The sequence below is a fragment of the Tinamus guttatus genome, unplaced genomic scaffold (assembly GCF_059628265.1).
Source record: "Tinamus guttatus ecotype Peru unplaced genomic scaffold, ASM5962826v1 Tinamus_guttatus_pri_ptg000180l, whole genome shotgun sequence".
NCBI classification, from domain to species: Eukaryota; Metazoa; Chordata; class Aves; order Tinamiformes; family Tinamidae; genus Tinamus; species Tinamus guttatus.
In genome coordinates this window covers 1,789,261-1,804,113 of record NW_028288714.1, presented here as the reverse complement: position 1 = coordinate 1,804,113, position 14,853 = coordinate 1,789,261, and the positions used below count along the sequence as shown (strand labels likewise).

Sequence of the window (14,853 nt, the reverse complement as noted above, 5' to 3'; positions counted from 1 at the left end):
GTTAGGCTCAAAATAAGAACATGCTGGCTTTGATACCTGATTCAGTTCTCCCTCTTGCAGTTCATCATAATAGCCTACTACTGAGGGGGAAAGAGTTAGTTCTCTTGACAGACTGCAATTTGGATTTCAGGTCTGGTTAAGTACATACAGTTTGCCGTGGTGGGGGGGATGTTTGTGGTTCATCATCAATACACTCCTGAAAGGGGTTCCTTGTGGTCTTGCCTTTGTAACAAATCAGGAATGCCCATGTACCAAATAAATAATGTTTTTTGGCTGCCAAGAAGGCTTTTTTTTGCTTGTGCAGAAGCTGCTGGGCTCGGTACCTGCAGGAGGTGGCCGAGCTGAGTGACGGACGTGGCGCTGCTGTTCGGAGGCGCATGTGGATTAGGTAGAAGCAGTTGCTGAACATGTCAGGCCACTGCTAAGCGGCTTGGAGCCCCTGATTACTGAAGAGCATGTAATTCTGAAGAGTTATGCGAGTCAGGAATTTATTTTAAATAGCAAAGTAGTGTTTTGTAGCCCTGTCGGAGTTGTAATGGTCTGGAGAACCTGGGGAAGCAATCAAGGGCAGACTGCAAGCTTTGTGGGTGTTATTTCTTTGTTTGTTTTGTGCATATCCTCTAAAAAAGAGGGTTACCAGTAAAGAACAGAAGGTTGTTTTATTTATGATGATAGCTGAATCTGTCGTGCTTAATATTTTTCATAGTTTTGATTTAACTAAATCAGAGGGGCCACTGTGGAACCTGCAGAAATCATGAGTACCACTTCATTCCACCTAAAAATAAACATATGACAGTGTGTTTTTAAATAACAAGAACGAACAGGATAAATAAATAATTAAATAAAAGCTTGTAGTTATGTAAGGCTGGAGAACTGGAGAACTGCTTTTTAACAGAGGACTCAAATGTAGCACAAAGCTTTTAAGGTTGTTGGAAGACCCAAAATCAGCTTTTGGCTAAACAAGTAGACTTGGTTGAGCAGAAAAACTCATGCAGTTGAAGCCAAGGTGTTTTTAGAGGGGAAAGGGGGTTGCTCTTACATTATATCCATGAGAATAGTCCATGTAACTGAAAGCCAGAGCTTGCAGAACTGCAACATTTGGAGCAGTAGCATCTGTGGTAAACCAGAATTTGCCTGGCATTTGGAAAAAAAATGAAAAATGGGCCTAGTGTGGACAAAAAGGGTAGGATAACATCATTGTTAGCTCAGAGGAGCTCCTTGCAGGAACAGTGGATAATATTTAGTGAATAGTTGGGTGGCCTGGAACACACGAGCGCTGAATTAACACCGCGCTGGGGAACAGCAGCGGTCACTCCAGCCCGGTGGCAATGGGAGATGCTGCTGGAGGGGAGCATGAGCCTGGCCCCTTCTGGGATCCTTCTACTCCCCCCCTAGCATGCACACTCTGGTACTGGCAGTGCTGGGAAGTCTGTCCCTTCCCAAGTCTTTAGGAGCCCTTTTTCACATCCCTTTGTATGTGTTTGTAACATCTGCCTCCTGCAGCTTCGTACCCTGAAAGCAGTGAAATGTTTGTTGACTTTTGTTCTATCTGTGCCTCTTCTGTAGAAGAAAGTGCAATAATTATCAGTGAAAGCAAAGCTGCCTTTAGAAGACTTGTTAGATATGGCTAACAACAAGTGTGGGTGAGCCAGTCTATGCCGAAGAGATAAAGTACTAACTGTATGAGGAGCAGAGAACGAAATGGGAAATATGCCATTTGGAGTAGTACTAGAGAAAAAGTATCTGTTATTGGATGAAAAATTAGTCAGACTTCTGATCTCATCAGTGCAGCAGTATGGGACTATTATGGTTGAAGAGGAATTTGGGAAATGGCTCTAAGAGATAGCAGGAGACCAAAAATTGTCCAGCATTAGTTTTTCTCTAAAAAGATAAGTTGCAAGTGCATTACCCTGAGAATCTTGGAGCAAGGGGACAGCCAACAAAGTGACCACTTTGCTGGTGTTGGGGTGGGAGTCTTAGAGACCTCTGCATATGTTCACAAAAACTCTAAATTATTGTGTAGCAAGGGGATGCCTTCCACTATCTGAGAAGAGCAGCTTTGGGAGGAGACGCTGGTGCCAGGCACTTTTCTGTGGTGTCCCAGACACGTTCTGGCATGAGCTATTGAGAAAACACGAGTTGTGCATGTTGCACTCCCCCTGGAAAATGTCGCCCCCTTGAACTACCATGTAAAATATGCTGGGCTTCCATGGTTCTCCACGGGAACATATAACGTATTTTTCATGGTACAAGTGGAACGATAGTTTAAATGACTAGTTTTCATATATGTCATGTTTGCCTGTGGGAAAATAACAATGTAGGAGCATCGCTAGGGACTAAATGCAGACTTATTTTATTTTATTCTATTTTATTTTATTTTAATGAGAGGAAAACCCAGCAGAATTGAGTAGCTAAACGTAGAAATTTTGCATAAAGGCAATAGTGACAGAAGAGAGGGGTGTTACTGGAGACAGCAGCTTCTGTGCAATGGATATGAACAGGAGCTGTGTGTAGAAGTGCTTAAATAGAGGCTGCAGCTCTGGCCCTGCTAAAAGCCTCTGTTTTCCTGAAGCTCTGTGTTACGTTGTGGGAGGATGAGCATCTTGGGTGTCCAATGGCCTCAAACTCCAGGGCTTGATTACGTGTCTGTTCATAAAGCATCAATATCTAGAAGTCTCAGACATCGTAAACTACTGTGATTTTTTTGTTTGTTTTCTTATTATTATAAAGTCCGTTGTTAAAGAACAGCCAGACAAAATTCATCATGGTTTTCAAAAACTCTTAAAGCCCCTCTTTTGTGGTAGGATATGTGCCAAGCCAAATAAAAAGTGTATTGGTGGCACAGCAAGCATTTGCCTCGAGGAGCTAAGGATACAGGGGTTTTCTAGGAAAACCGGTGCTCATGAAGACTGTCTCCTGGAGACAAGATTGAGCAGAAGGTGGAAGCGTGAAGGAGGTGGCTGCGTTTCACACGTGCTTGCAGGGTTAAGCTGAGAGTCGTGGGCTGCGCCGATGCTGGACTGAGTCAGGTAACCTCTTGTCCACTAAGAGGTAACAGCAGTTTCTGAGGAAGAGAGGGTGACTCACAGGAACATAACATGAGCTTGCTGGTTTGGGGTCTTTTGGAACTGGCACTGTTTAGTTCTGGCTCTTCTTTCAGCTTTTCTACCTTAAATTTAAATTCTTTATTTCATTTCTTTTCTTTGTCTCCCTTCCCTTCCTCTGTTGCCCACCAGTGTCTTGCATCTGATCTTTATGTTTTCAAGCATGCACGTTTTCCTTAAAGCTAAATCAGTACTGGAGAGATGTCGATTCAGTCATGGATTACTGTCACTAGTTGCCTCAGGAAAGAACCATGACTAAGAGATCTTTTAAATACAGGATTTACACGCAACACTTTTTTTTTTTTTTAATGCTACCCGTAAGTCTTCATAGCTTTTCTCTCAAGACACATCTCTCCCTGGCAGTGCAATGCAAGTAGTAGTATAAACAGCCATAGTCCTGCTATGTTTTATATATATATGTCTAAAATAAAATATTACAAAATATATTATTTATATATATATTATATATATATATATAAAAATAGTCAAATGAAAAGGTAATTTTGAAGACAAGACTGCAGACCTCAATACCAGTTACTTTAATAGACTACAACAAGATATTGCAGTGTAGATACTAGGCTTGTTGTGCAAAGATAATGAGTTTCTCTCTCTATGTTTTCTGTTTTTAGCAATAAAGAAGATAAAATGCAAAAACCTACAGTGTAGTCAGATACACTGTGCTGGGTGCAGCTCATGTGAGTGAAGTATTTACCAGCTGGATCTGCTCATCACAGTGGTTCCTCGCCAGGGAGGGTTGGCTTCTGCTGTGCCAGTATAACCAAACACGTTTTCTGTGACAGGGTCTTTCCAAGCACTCTGGACACATTCAAAAACGTAAAAAGAAAATTTCAATGAAAAAGAAAATGTTTTCAGAACTGGAGTAGGAATCGATTGTATGTGCAGTTATTTGGCAGAGTCAACAAGGAAATAATTTTAGTGAGGTGAAGGGAGGAGAAGGAAACATGATGCCAAGCGTGTACGGACAGAGTGGGGTTCTGCAGTTTCTTGGCCTGGCTTTACTTCACACAGCAGAGTATGACCGAGAGTGCCCTAAGTTAATGCGGTTAAGGTTGCAAACTTGAAAGCCAGGATGTGCACGATTGCTGTATTAAATTAGCATGGCTGTGTGGCCGTGTCCATGAACTGTTACAATCCTTGGATATATACGTAGCCGGGTACAGAGGGTAGGAGTTGGAGGAAGGTGCTTAGATACTGGTAAGCGCAGTACTGGAGTGCTGCAGTGCTTGGATGGGATTTGACTGCAGCTTCACTCAGGAAAATTCAGGCATCTACTTGTGGGGCTTTAGATGTCTCTAAAAGTAAATGTAGATGTTTCTAAAATTAGAGATCTGCCTGGACTCTGACTGTAAGGCCAGAACCGTGTGGTTCCTAATGTACTGAGCCTGTTTTGTAGCTGCCAATACCATGCAGATAACTCGACATCATAAATCATACTAGGCACTTATGAAGCGAAGCCAGTGACTCGTATGGTACTTCTTATGTGTATATTTTTTAAAATTTCGGAATCTATACTGATACTATATGAGGTCATTAAAAACAGCAGAAGTTCCTTTTGAATGATGAAGACAATGGAAAACCTTAAAGACCTGAATCTGTCGAGCACATTAAAAAGATGGAGATGTGATTGATAGGTTATTTCATGAGAAACTACAGGGCTGAAGAGCTTTTAAATCCACAGTAAGTGATGGGAAGCAGGAACCAGAAATATTGAAACAGGGGAAACATACTAAGAAGTGAGAGTTCCCATGCAAAGTGCCAGAGGACTTGAAGGATTTTTAACATCATCAAATCAAGACCAGTACCTTTTTTGAAGGAATGCTTTAGTCAAACATGAAATATATATATGAAATATATATATATATGAAGTATATAACAGAGTGAGAGAGCTGGGCCTATTCAGTCTGAAGAAGAGAAGGCTGAGAGACCTGATCAGTGTCTAGAAACACCTCAGGGGAGGGAGTGAGGAGGATGGGGCCAGCCTCTTTTCAATGGTGGCCAGCGACAGGACAAGAGGAAATGGCCACAAACTGAGGCACCCAAAGTTCCACAGGAACTTACAGGAACATTTTTAACAGTGAGGGTGACAGAGCACTGGAACAGGCTGCGAAGAGAGGTTGTGGAGTCTCCTTCTCTGGAGATCTTCAAAACCCACTTGGATGCCACCCTGTGTCCCGTGCTCTGGGTGTCCCTGCTAGAGCAGGGTGACTGGACTAGATGATCTCTAGAAGTCCCTTCCAACCTAAAGGTTCTATGATTATATGATTTTATGATTCTATGATAACTGATATTGAATGACTGTGATCTGTAGGATGGAAGAGTAAATATTCTTATGAAATTTATGAATTTATGAAATGTAATTCTGGCTTTGTTGAGGACTGAATATGGCATATGAATTGCCATATGTAATAATGTATAAACTATATATGGCTTATGCAAGAAAAAGAAAGGCTTCCAGCTAGTGGTTTGTAATTGTCATGTTCCAGATTTTTATGATTGTTTTATTATCATTTCTTTACTTCACGTTAAATGCTTTTCTGTTGTATAGTTATGGTACAGAAATACCTTGTTCTTCCTATACCATGGCCTATTTGAGATAAAAACTCCAGGATATTGCACTCAGCACCTGTAAGTATTATAAAGATACAGATCATCAGAAGATGAAGGGAAGGCCCATGTTTCACAAGTGCATGTGCTGATTGGAGCATTCGCTTCCCTGGAGGCTTATAGGGAGCTCTGCATGGTCTAGTGGGGACTGCAGCAGGTCAGTAAGACAGGAGAGATTTTTCCTCAGGGCACATAAGCCACAGTCAATTGACAGACTGATTGAGGTATGAGGGAAACTTCTTGGGACCCTTGCAGGCGAAAGGATGACCAAACAAAGCACATAAGATTTCATCCCCTAGCAGAGTATGGGTGGAGTGTGTTGTTTACTGCTAGTCTGTGAGTGGGAGATTCATCTGTCTTTGGAGAAACTGATGCAAATTACAGTGTGGATGTGGGATGATATTGTGGCTCTGTTTGGAAGCAAATTTGATTTCGCTCTGTATTGGTAGCTTATGCATCTGTTGTCTTTCCTAATTTTTAAAGTTTGTCTACTGTGTTTTCTGCACAGTCATGACAAAAGAACTTTCAGTGCCAAAAATAAGGAATAAAATTAAAGATACAGTTTTACGGGCTATATTACCTTACGTAGGGCAAGTTTCTGTTGTGCTTAGCATTTTGTTGCAAATGTCAACTGTAAGCTGATTCTGGTAGCCAAGACTTTAAGTATCCCGTCCCAAGCTTTTCTTGCCGTGCAGTCTGAATCTGTAGCTTGCGGCTTGAGTGCAGAGAGGAGGTTAATCAGATTGCTCATTATCATCAGCCTGCTGATTACCTCTGCCCATCCTGCTTGCATGCACTGAATCTACTAGAAGTTCAGGCAGCTTTAAACTGTAGAGGTTAGTTGTCTGTTGTGAAACTTGGGAATTAGGACCTTTGACTTACCTCACACAATAACTACATGATTACAGTCTGCAAATAGTTGTGTCTGGCTTTCAGACTGCTTCATTAAGAGTTAATTTATATGCAGGTTTGGTTTTCCAAAAAAACAACACACATGACTGATCCACCCTATCATAATTTTTTTGTAATGATAAGGTGGTGCAGGCTCATCTAAAATTCCTTTCAAAGGCGGTGTCAGAGTTTTACTTTAGTCATCCTAACCATCTTTTCCTTCCCTGTATTTTCATTGTAGTGAGGTATTGTTTACACGAGCTGGATCCTCATACTTCCACCACCACTAGCACTTTGCAACATGCTGTAGATTATCATCGCTAACACCTCAGTTTGGATTTTTTTTTCTTAAGGTTTTCCTCGTAATTCTTTTCCTAGAAGCAGCTTTCCTGAATGCTTCACGTCAGGTTTGCAGCTGATGAGGGGGCAGAAGTGCTTCAGAAACTGCTTTTGTGACTGCTTAGGAACCAGACAATTCAGCCTGCCCCCCATTAGAGATGGCAGAGGGAGAAGTGGAAGGGAGGAGGTGTGTAAAACAGATGTGGGAGTGAGCTGTCAGGAGGAAGGAGCTGACCTCAATCTGTTTGCCGTGGAGGATGGAGAAAATTTGAAGGTGATAGGCAATTTTTGTTTCCCTTCTTTTCATGCCTTCTTCAGGATAAAAATGAAATCGGCCCATAGGGTCTGAGGAGCACACGGAGAAGGGCTGACGGCAGCGCTGGTGAGGAGGCAAAGTGCTTCCTTTGGCTCTGTGCCCACGTGAGTCCCTGCTCCGAGGGAAACGCTCTCGCTGCCCCCTTGCCTCTCCGTGATGAAACCTAGGCAAAATGCTATGCCATCTGTAATCCAAACGATGCCATCTCATCAATAACTCTACCCCCGGGTGAGCCAGGGAGCAGTCAAATGGCTTCCTTCCCAGCTCCTAGGCCTAACCCACCCTGTAGCCATTTTCCTCAGGTGATCACCGTCATGAGGAAGCGCTCAGGACGCTGCCAGGGCCTGTGCGCTGTGATGGCCCTGCTGCTGGGGAACCCTCCCCCCGGCCTTAGGATCCGGCCTAGAGCCACCGCCGAGCCAAGGCCGACCCGTGCAGTCCCAGCGTGCGCTGTGGTCCGCTCAAATTAGGGACGAGTCAGAGAAAACTCAAGAAAAACCAAATGGGAAAGGTATGGGTGGGCTACTACTCAGCGTATGGGTGGGCTACTACAGGTGTAACCGGGGGCCCGGTCTGTTTTGAGATAGTAGCGCTGAAAGCACTTGAAAATCCAGGTAGCTCTGCCAATATCCATTCCTGGGTAACTTGTTGCTTAGCTTTTCCAGCTAGACCCAGAGATGACAGCATGGAAGCTTTTTAATTCCTTTCTTTTTTGTTTTGTTTTGTTTTACATTTGAAGATTAAGCAAACACAAAATTCATCTGGAATCTGCATATGCATTATGAGGAAGAAGTCCTCATAATCTAGTCCATAAAAAAGAGACTTTTTTAAAAAATAGTGTTATTTCTAAGAAAAATGAATAATTATTGTAATATAGGAATTTATTGTTAAGCTTAGAGTTTCTGGTGTCTGGTTGTTGCACATGGTGGCTTTCCTTGTGTATGGGCTTTTCGTGTGCGTTTTTGTTTTTCCTTGCTTATTTAATTTATGAGCAAACAGCAGGAGCCTGTTTTCAGTTTGCCAGTTTAAAATAAATAAATAAATAAAAGTTGGTGTTCTGAAAATGTCTAGGAGTTCACGTCGAGATACTTTCGTGTGCTTTTCGTGATATATTAAAGTTAGATGGGAAGGATATAAAGTAATCTGCCCGTTTATGTGAGGTTTAGGTCAGAAAGCCGGGCCAGGATCCACTTTCCTAAACAAGATTTTCTTCACCATCATTTCTACTTTTCTTAGAGTAAATTCAGGTTTAGGCTAACTGTTCATCTCTTGTGTTTTAGTGAACCTGGCAAAATTAGCCTCTTGTAATACTTATCTTGCAGTTTTGATTGTTTTTTTTCTTAATTATAACATTTCACAATTACTCTCCTTTGCGAAGAGCATAGTTACTTTCTCTGGTATCAAGCTTTCTGTTTATACAGGACAGAGCAGTTCTTAGTAGAAAGCTGCAAGTCTCTTTAGGACATCCGTTTAACTTTTAACCTAGAGTGAAAAAACACCTTGCTGATTCAGTAAATGGCTTGGGACCATTAAAGATGACTTAGTATCTCATAAATCAGCATTCTAGTGTTTTGCTACAGCAATCACAAAAACAGCCCACAAAGAAAGATGTTCATGTTAAGTCAACCAATTTTGTAAGGAGATCTCTTAACAAATAATGCAGAAGAAAGCCATAAACTGCACAAATAGTCAAATTAGGTAAATCCTTCAAATTGCGTAAAAATAGATGTGATTCAAATGTTATACAATGCATGGGCTTTTAAAATTTGGTAATTTTGTCTAAATGTTTAAATGTTTCAATAGTGTTAAATAATTTTGTACTCATTCTAAATTAAATTCTTCTGGCAAATATTTTTTTTTGTTTCTTTCTATTGTGTTGCAGACTGTCCTACAGATTTTTGGTGTGGTAGCTGTGGCTGTGGCAGTGATTCCTTGGATACTAATCCCCTTAATTCCACTATTTATTCTTTTCATTTTTCTTCGACGATATTTCTTAGACACTTCAAGAGATATTAAACGTCTGGAATCCACAAGTATGTAGTTTGGTGGGACTTCTTGTTAACTTGAACCCTCCTTATGATGTCTATAAAATTCTGGCATTTAGCACAAATTCATTGATTAGTTTTCCTTTGTTTTTGCAAATAAATTCATTTTGCCTTGGGTCTAGTGAAATGCATGTTTAACTCCTGCTTCTGCGTAATGATAAACCTTTTTTTTGTCAGATCAACTATGCACAGGTCAAATTATTTAAGAGCTTGTTTAAGTTGCTGGATTTTGGGTCCTTTACGTGCACATAGTAATGGTGTCTCTGACCTAATCTGATTTTTGTGCTTGACTTTACCTTGGTAATGATATAAAATATTAGGCATCATGAGTAACAAACATGGGTGCCTCATGCCCCTTAATACAGCTCAAAGTATCTCTTGGGTGACAACTATTGTTAAAAAATGTAAGACATTTTGGTATAAATTAATCTGCTTGGTTGTCTGAATGATTCTAATTGAGTAAAAGGAATTTGGTTAAAGATATCATGTATTTATTCTAAGAGGATGCAGTACAGTAACTTGCATGGTTAAATATAAAGTAGTAGGATTAAAGATTAGCATAGTAGAAAAAGAATTAAATGTTGCCCTTGAGCTATTGCTAAGTTACTCTCGTTTCTCTTTGTAGCTCGAAGTCCAGTGTTCTCCCACTTGTCGTCATCCCTCCAGGGTCTTTGGACTATTCGGGCTTTGAAAGCAGAGGAAAGATTTCAAAAATTATTTGATGCACACCAAGACCTCCACTCAGGTTTGTGATGAATTGACATGAAAAATCAAATACTGTGCTCTGTAGGAGGGAAATATCTTACGCCCTCAGCGACATGTATATAATGTACATAAAAATCAGTAGGAGCTGTGTGTTCATCTCTTTAGGGTAGAATTTCTCTATTAGAACAACGAAGTTATTATCTCTCTAGATTTTGAGAGTTTACTTTGGGCTGTAATATAATTTCAGATACCCGTGCGTATGTTTTAACAATGTCTTAGATAAATATTTTCAAGTATGCCTGATAAGAATATTTTAAAAATCATTTTTGACATTTTACTGGATTTTGTCTTTAAAAAAGCTATAAACAAGCTAAGCTATATTATGAAGCATTTAATATTAAGTAGTTTGCTAGAAGTAGGCAAAGATATTTAATATAAGTCATCATTCTGGAAAAGTTTTGTAAATCTCTTATCTTTTTTACTTTGAGCAACTTTCAAAGCTTGTATGAATATACAGTATTAATATGACCAGGAGGAGTAAAATATTAGTATTCTGCAAGCAAAACTAATCTAGTTTAGGTTTGTACTGTGATTCCTTACCTCTATCAATTAAATTTCTAACTGAAAATGTTACCAGCTCTCTATTACAGTGTTCTTCAAGGTGCAGCAGAAGCCCAAGACCAATGAACAAGAATGCAAATTTGTGATTTTATGTTTGTTAGATAAGTTCTTGAGCTATTTTCTGTCATAAAGTATGCAAGTATATCCTATACCTTATTTTAAATTGATACACTTTTAAAGTTTAAGGCCAGAATAGATTTACTGATCTTGTCTAAAGTGTTCTTCATGGCAGGTTATAGAATTTTGCATGCTTGTATCTGTGGTGAGCATAGTGACTTGTCAGTGGGTAAAACGTCTCTTGTAGAGAGGCACATTAGGCTTTGAATGCCCCTTTGCCTGTGTGTCCAAATTGGTTTGAAATTAGCTGTTGATGAAGGAAAATAAAGTTGCTTTCCAAGTTTTTTGTGAATGTCCTTAGTGAATGAGCGGTATATGCAAGATTCACCATGCAAAGAGGAATGTGACCTTTAAGCTAAATTTATTTATTTATTTATTTATTATATTGTGGTCAGATCTAAGGTACATAAGCGTGCCCCTTTTCTCAGTTTGTTTTATGTGTCTAACTCTGTTAAAATGGTTCATAATGCCCGTGCTGCACAGTTCAGGCACATACTTTGCAGGTAAAATTTAAGTGCCTAAAGTTGCACTGTTTTTGCTTGCCTGCTCCATCTTCATGCCTTTCCTAGCAAAATACCAAAGTATATCAGCACACTTGGTGTGTGAGCAGGGTTAGTAGGTTTGTGATTGTGGATTCTTTGTGCAAACGTGAGGCAGCAGTGCGGCCAACAGCATCCTGGGCTGTGCTAGCAGAAGCACCACCAAGTAGATTGAGGGAAGGGACCGTCCCCATCAACATTTGTTAGTCTGCATCTACAACACTGCATCCTGTTTTGGGTTACCAAATACAGGAAATACATTAATAAGCTGGAGTGAGCTCAGTGGAGGGCTGCTTGGATGGTTAGGGTTGCTATGAGGAAAGACATCCCTGTGATGAGAAGCTGGAGAAACCAGGCTTGTTCAGCCTAGGAAAGAGAAGACTTTGAGAAGATCTAGTAGCTGCCTTCCGACACCTGCAAGGATGTTACCAAGAAGGAGCAGCCAAATTCTTTGCAGTGGTATATGGTAGGAGGAGAGATGTATAAAGGAGGAAACAAGATTGGATATAAGGAAAATCCTCTTCACTGTGAGGACCCCCACATGCCTAGGTAAAGCTCTGGGCAACCTGGTCTGACCGTATAGCTGACCCGCTTTGCAGACTAGGAGGTCAAGACTTGAGACTTCCTGAGTTTCCTTCCAATCTGAACGATCCTAAATGTGCTTAAGCCATAGCTGATGGGAGAGGATGCCTTCCGTGCTTGCCCAGAAGGTTGGTGTCCTGTGTTCTTAAGCCCCCTCTCAGCTGAAGAAGTTTGAACTCTTTCCCGCTTCCCAGAAGGCTCTCCCATCCAGCAGTGTTTTTGTTCAGGGCTTTTGCCTGGAGCACTTTCCTCCTCTCCATATAAGGCTGAGCTTGGGAAACAAGACACTCCCTTGTGAGCCCTGTTTCAAGGATTGGCTATGAATTTGATATTAAATAGTCTTTAGATAAGAAAACAAAACAAAGCACCTAAAAGGCACGTCGAGGATTGACCTAAACCTGAGCTTCCTTCCTGCCAACGTAGCCTGTCTCTGGGCAAGCTCATCAGAAGCTGCATCATCATGGGTGCCTGTGGAGGCTGCATTCCTGCATGCACAGCAGCCCCAAGCACACTGAAGGCTGCAGAATGACCCATCTCAAGCTCGCAGGTTTTAGCGCACCTTCCTGCGTAACAGCACCTAAAGAGTAAAACTTTGCAGCTGGAATTCTACAATCCAAGTCTTGCATTTTGTGATCTTATTTCTAGGCTTCTGCACCGAAAACGACCTTCTGTCTAAGTGTAGGTGGGTGCTGTAGGCTCAGTTTCTAGGGTCACGTGTATGCTAGGCTTCAGAGAGGCACCTCGCTCACCAAGATAAATTCTATTTCTGGAACTACATTGGGGACTTTATATAGCCCTCCTTTCTGTATGTGTAATTCCTTGTGCTTAGCTGTATGACCTTCCCTTAGACCTTATCAAATGACTTTTGTTTAACGAAGCCAGCTGCTACATGTGTGGTCAATGGCTTCTACATTGCAGTTAATGTAGAAGGAGACCAGCAGATTGCAGGATCTAGAACTTCTTTGACTGCCTTTTATCGTCTCTTTCCACAGTTGTTCAGAAGTTACATGATGTCCTGTTGATTGAGTTATTGATTTGAACACTCTTTAGACTGGATATCCAAATTATCTGATTTAAAAACAGATTTATCTCCTCTCTTTGTCATAACATGGGTTTTTTTACTTGGAATCTTTCCCAGCACTGGTCGAAAGAACGGTTAAACAATTCAAACAGCACTAAGTTTTAGCATGGAGCAATGACAAGCAATGCTGAAAGGATTGGAACAGTAACCTTTTACTGTGACGTGGTAGCAGCTGGAACAATTCATCTGACTGTAGCCTAAGCAATAAATAATGCAGTATTTTGTTATGCTTATTTAACTTCTCTTTTTGGCCTTGAGCTCAAACGCTTCGCTTTCTGTTTTACGATGTCTTTTTGCTGCTATCCTCAATGTACTGTAGATAGTCTGGGATGGAATTCAGCACCAAATTATAGACACACAGATGCAGGAGATGTGCACCTGCGAGGTCCTCCAAAACCAGATGTGTGCATTCAGTTGCTTGAACTGCTGTCTGCAGTGCCACTGAATGTGGTGACTAGATCTCCACTGCCCAGCACAGCTGCCTTCTAAAGATTTGGTGCAGACAAGTGGGTTGTGATGCAGTCTGTGTAGAACAGCCTGTAGATTGCAGTACTACAGTGAACTGCAGTAAACGTAGCTGTATTACAGTGGACTGCAGTGTAACTTGTGCATTTTGTGCAAGTCTCCCATTCTGAGTCCACTGAAGTTAAGGAGGGGCTTCCATTGTGAGTAACTGGGCTGTGCTTCAGGCCTCAAACGCTTTTGTTTTTCTTCCTATTTCTGTTTGTTATACTAGCCTTGGTTGTGTTGCTGTGAAACTAGGTCAGACTCTACCAAGAAAACAGGACAAAATTCTGATTATCATCATTCCATACAAACAGGCACTTGAAAATGACAGTACATTTTTTTCTTCCTTTTATTTTTATAACAACTTGTAATATCAACAGGAGTTAATTTCATAATAATTACACAACTCATTTTTCTAATAATCCACTGTTCTTATGTCTTTGTAAAATATACTTTAGAGGCCTGGTTTCTATTTCTGACAACCTCGAGGTGGTTTGCTGTGCGTCTGGATGCCATTTGTGCCATTTTTGTTATAGTGGTTGCCTTTGGTTCCCTGCTTCTCGCCAAGAGTAAGTACAGATGTTAGGAAAAGTTCACCCAGTAATTACCATGTATAGTAACGTCTCATTCTTCTTCGTAGTTTACTGTTTCTAATTGTTTAAGGACTGTAATTAAGTTAAATGCTCCTTTCTAGATCATGATCTCTTCCCCTGTCTAGGACACTGGAGCTGTATGTCCTTTCCTGCAGACACTGGAGGCAGTTCAGACCTCTCCAGAGTTTTTTAGGCGTGTATCTCCCTTCTTGCCCAAATGTGCAAATAAGCCTGCCAATCTGTAGTCTTTACTCTTGAGATTCTGGTTTTCAGATCAGTAAAGGCAAATAAGTCCTTTTCTTTTTCCTCACCTTTGCCTTTCCTTTGCAAGCCTACAGGGCTCTGCTTTTTGTACTGAAACACCCACAGAGATGCTTGTTAACACTTCTTCCCTTTCTACACATGGCACAGGAGGCCAAAAGGCAAACTAAAGTTCTGAGGGCTGTTCCGCTCATGCCTTGGATCAGCAGGATAGGCCAGTTCCAGAAAGAAAATCACCTTGTTGTAGTGCAGTTTATATTCACTGAGTGACAACTCATGAACTGTCATTAGTGTATGTATCATCCAGGATGTAATTGGGTTAAATGTACTAAAATGAGATAATCATCTAAAATATGAAGGAAGAAGTAATTATCTTGGACATGAAAATTAGTGGTAATTTGCTGTTTTTGTTTCTTTTCTTTTTTCTTTGGATAACTTTTGTGTGTGTGCGCGTGTGTATTTTAAAGTACTGTATGCTGCTTAACACTGAAAGTTTTGAGCTGGGTTTGAAGTTATTAGAATGCAAA

General features: G+C 40.8%; 1 protein-coding gene across 1 annotated transcript in view; it reads left to right on the top strand.

Moving 5' to 3' along the window:
• Positions 1–14,853, top strand: part of ABCC4 (ATP binding cassette subfamily C member 4 (PEL blood group)) — a 133,988-nt gene that overhangs the window by 80,949 nt on the left and 38,186 nt on the right. The window contains exons 21-23 of the mRNA XM_088523307.1: positions 9,158–9,308; positions 9,946–10,065; positions 13,931–14,041. Of these exons, the coding sequence (XP_088379433.1) occupies positions 9,158–9,308; positions 9,946–10,065; positions 13,931–14,041 (382 nt within the window). The remainder of the gene's footprint in view (positions 1–9,157; positions 9,309–9,945; positions 10,066–13,930; positions 14,042–14,853) is intronic.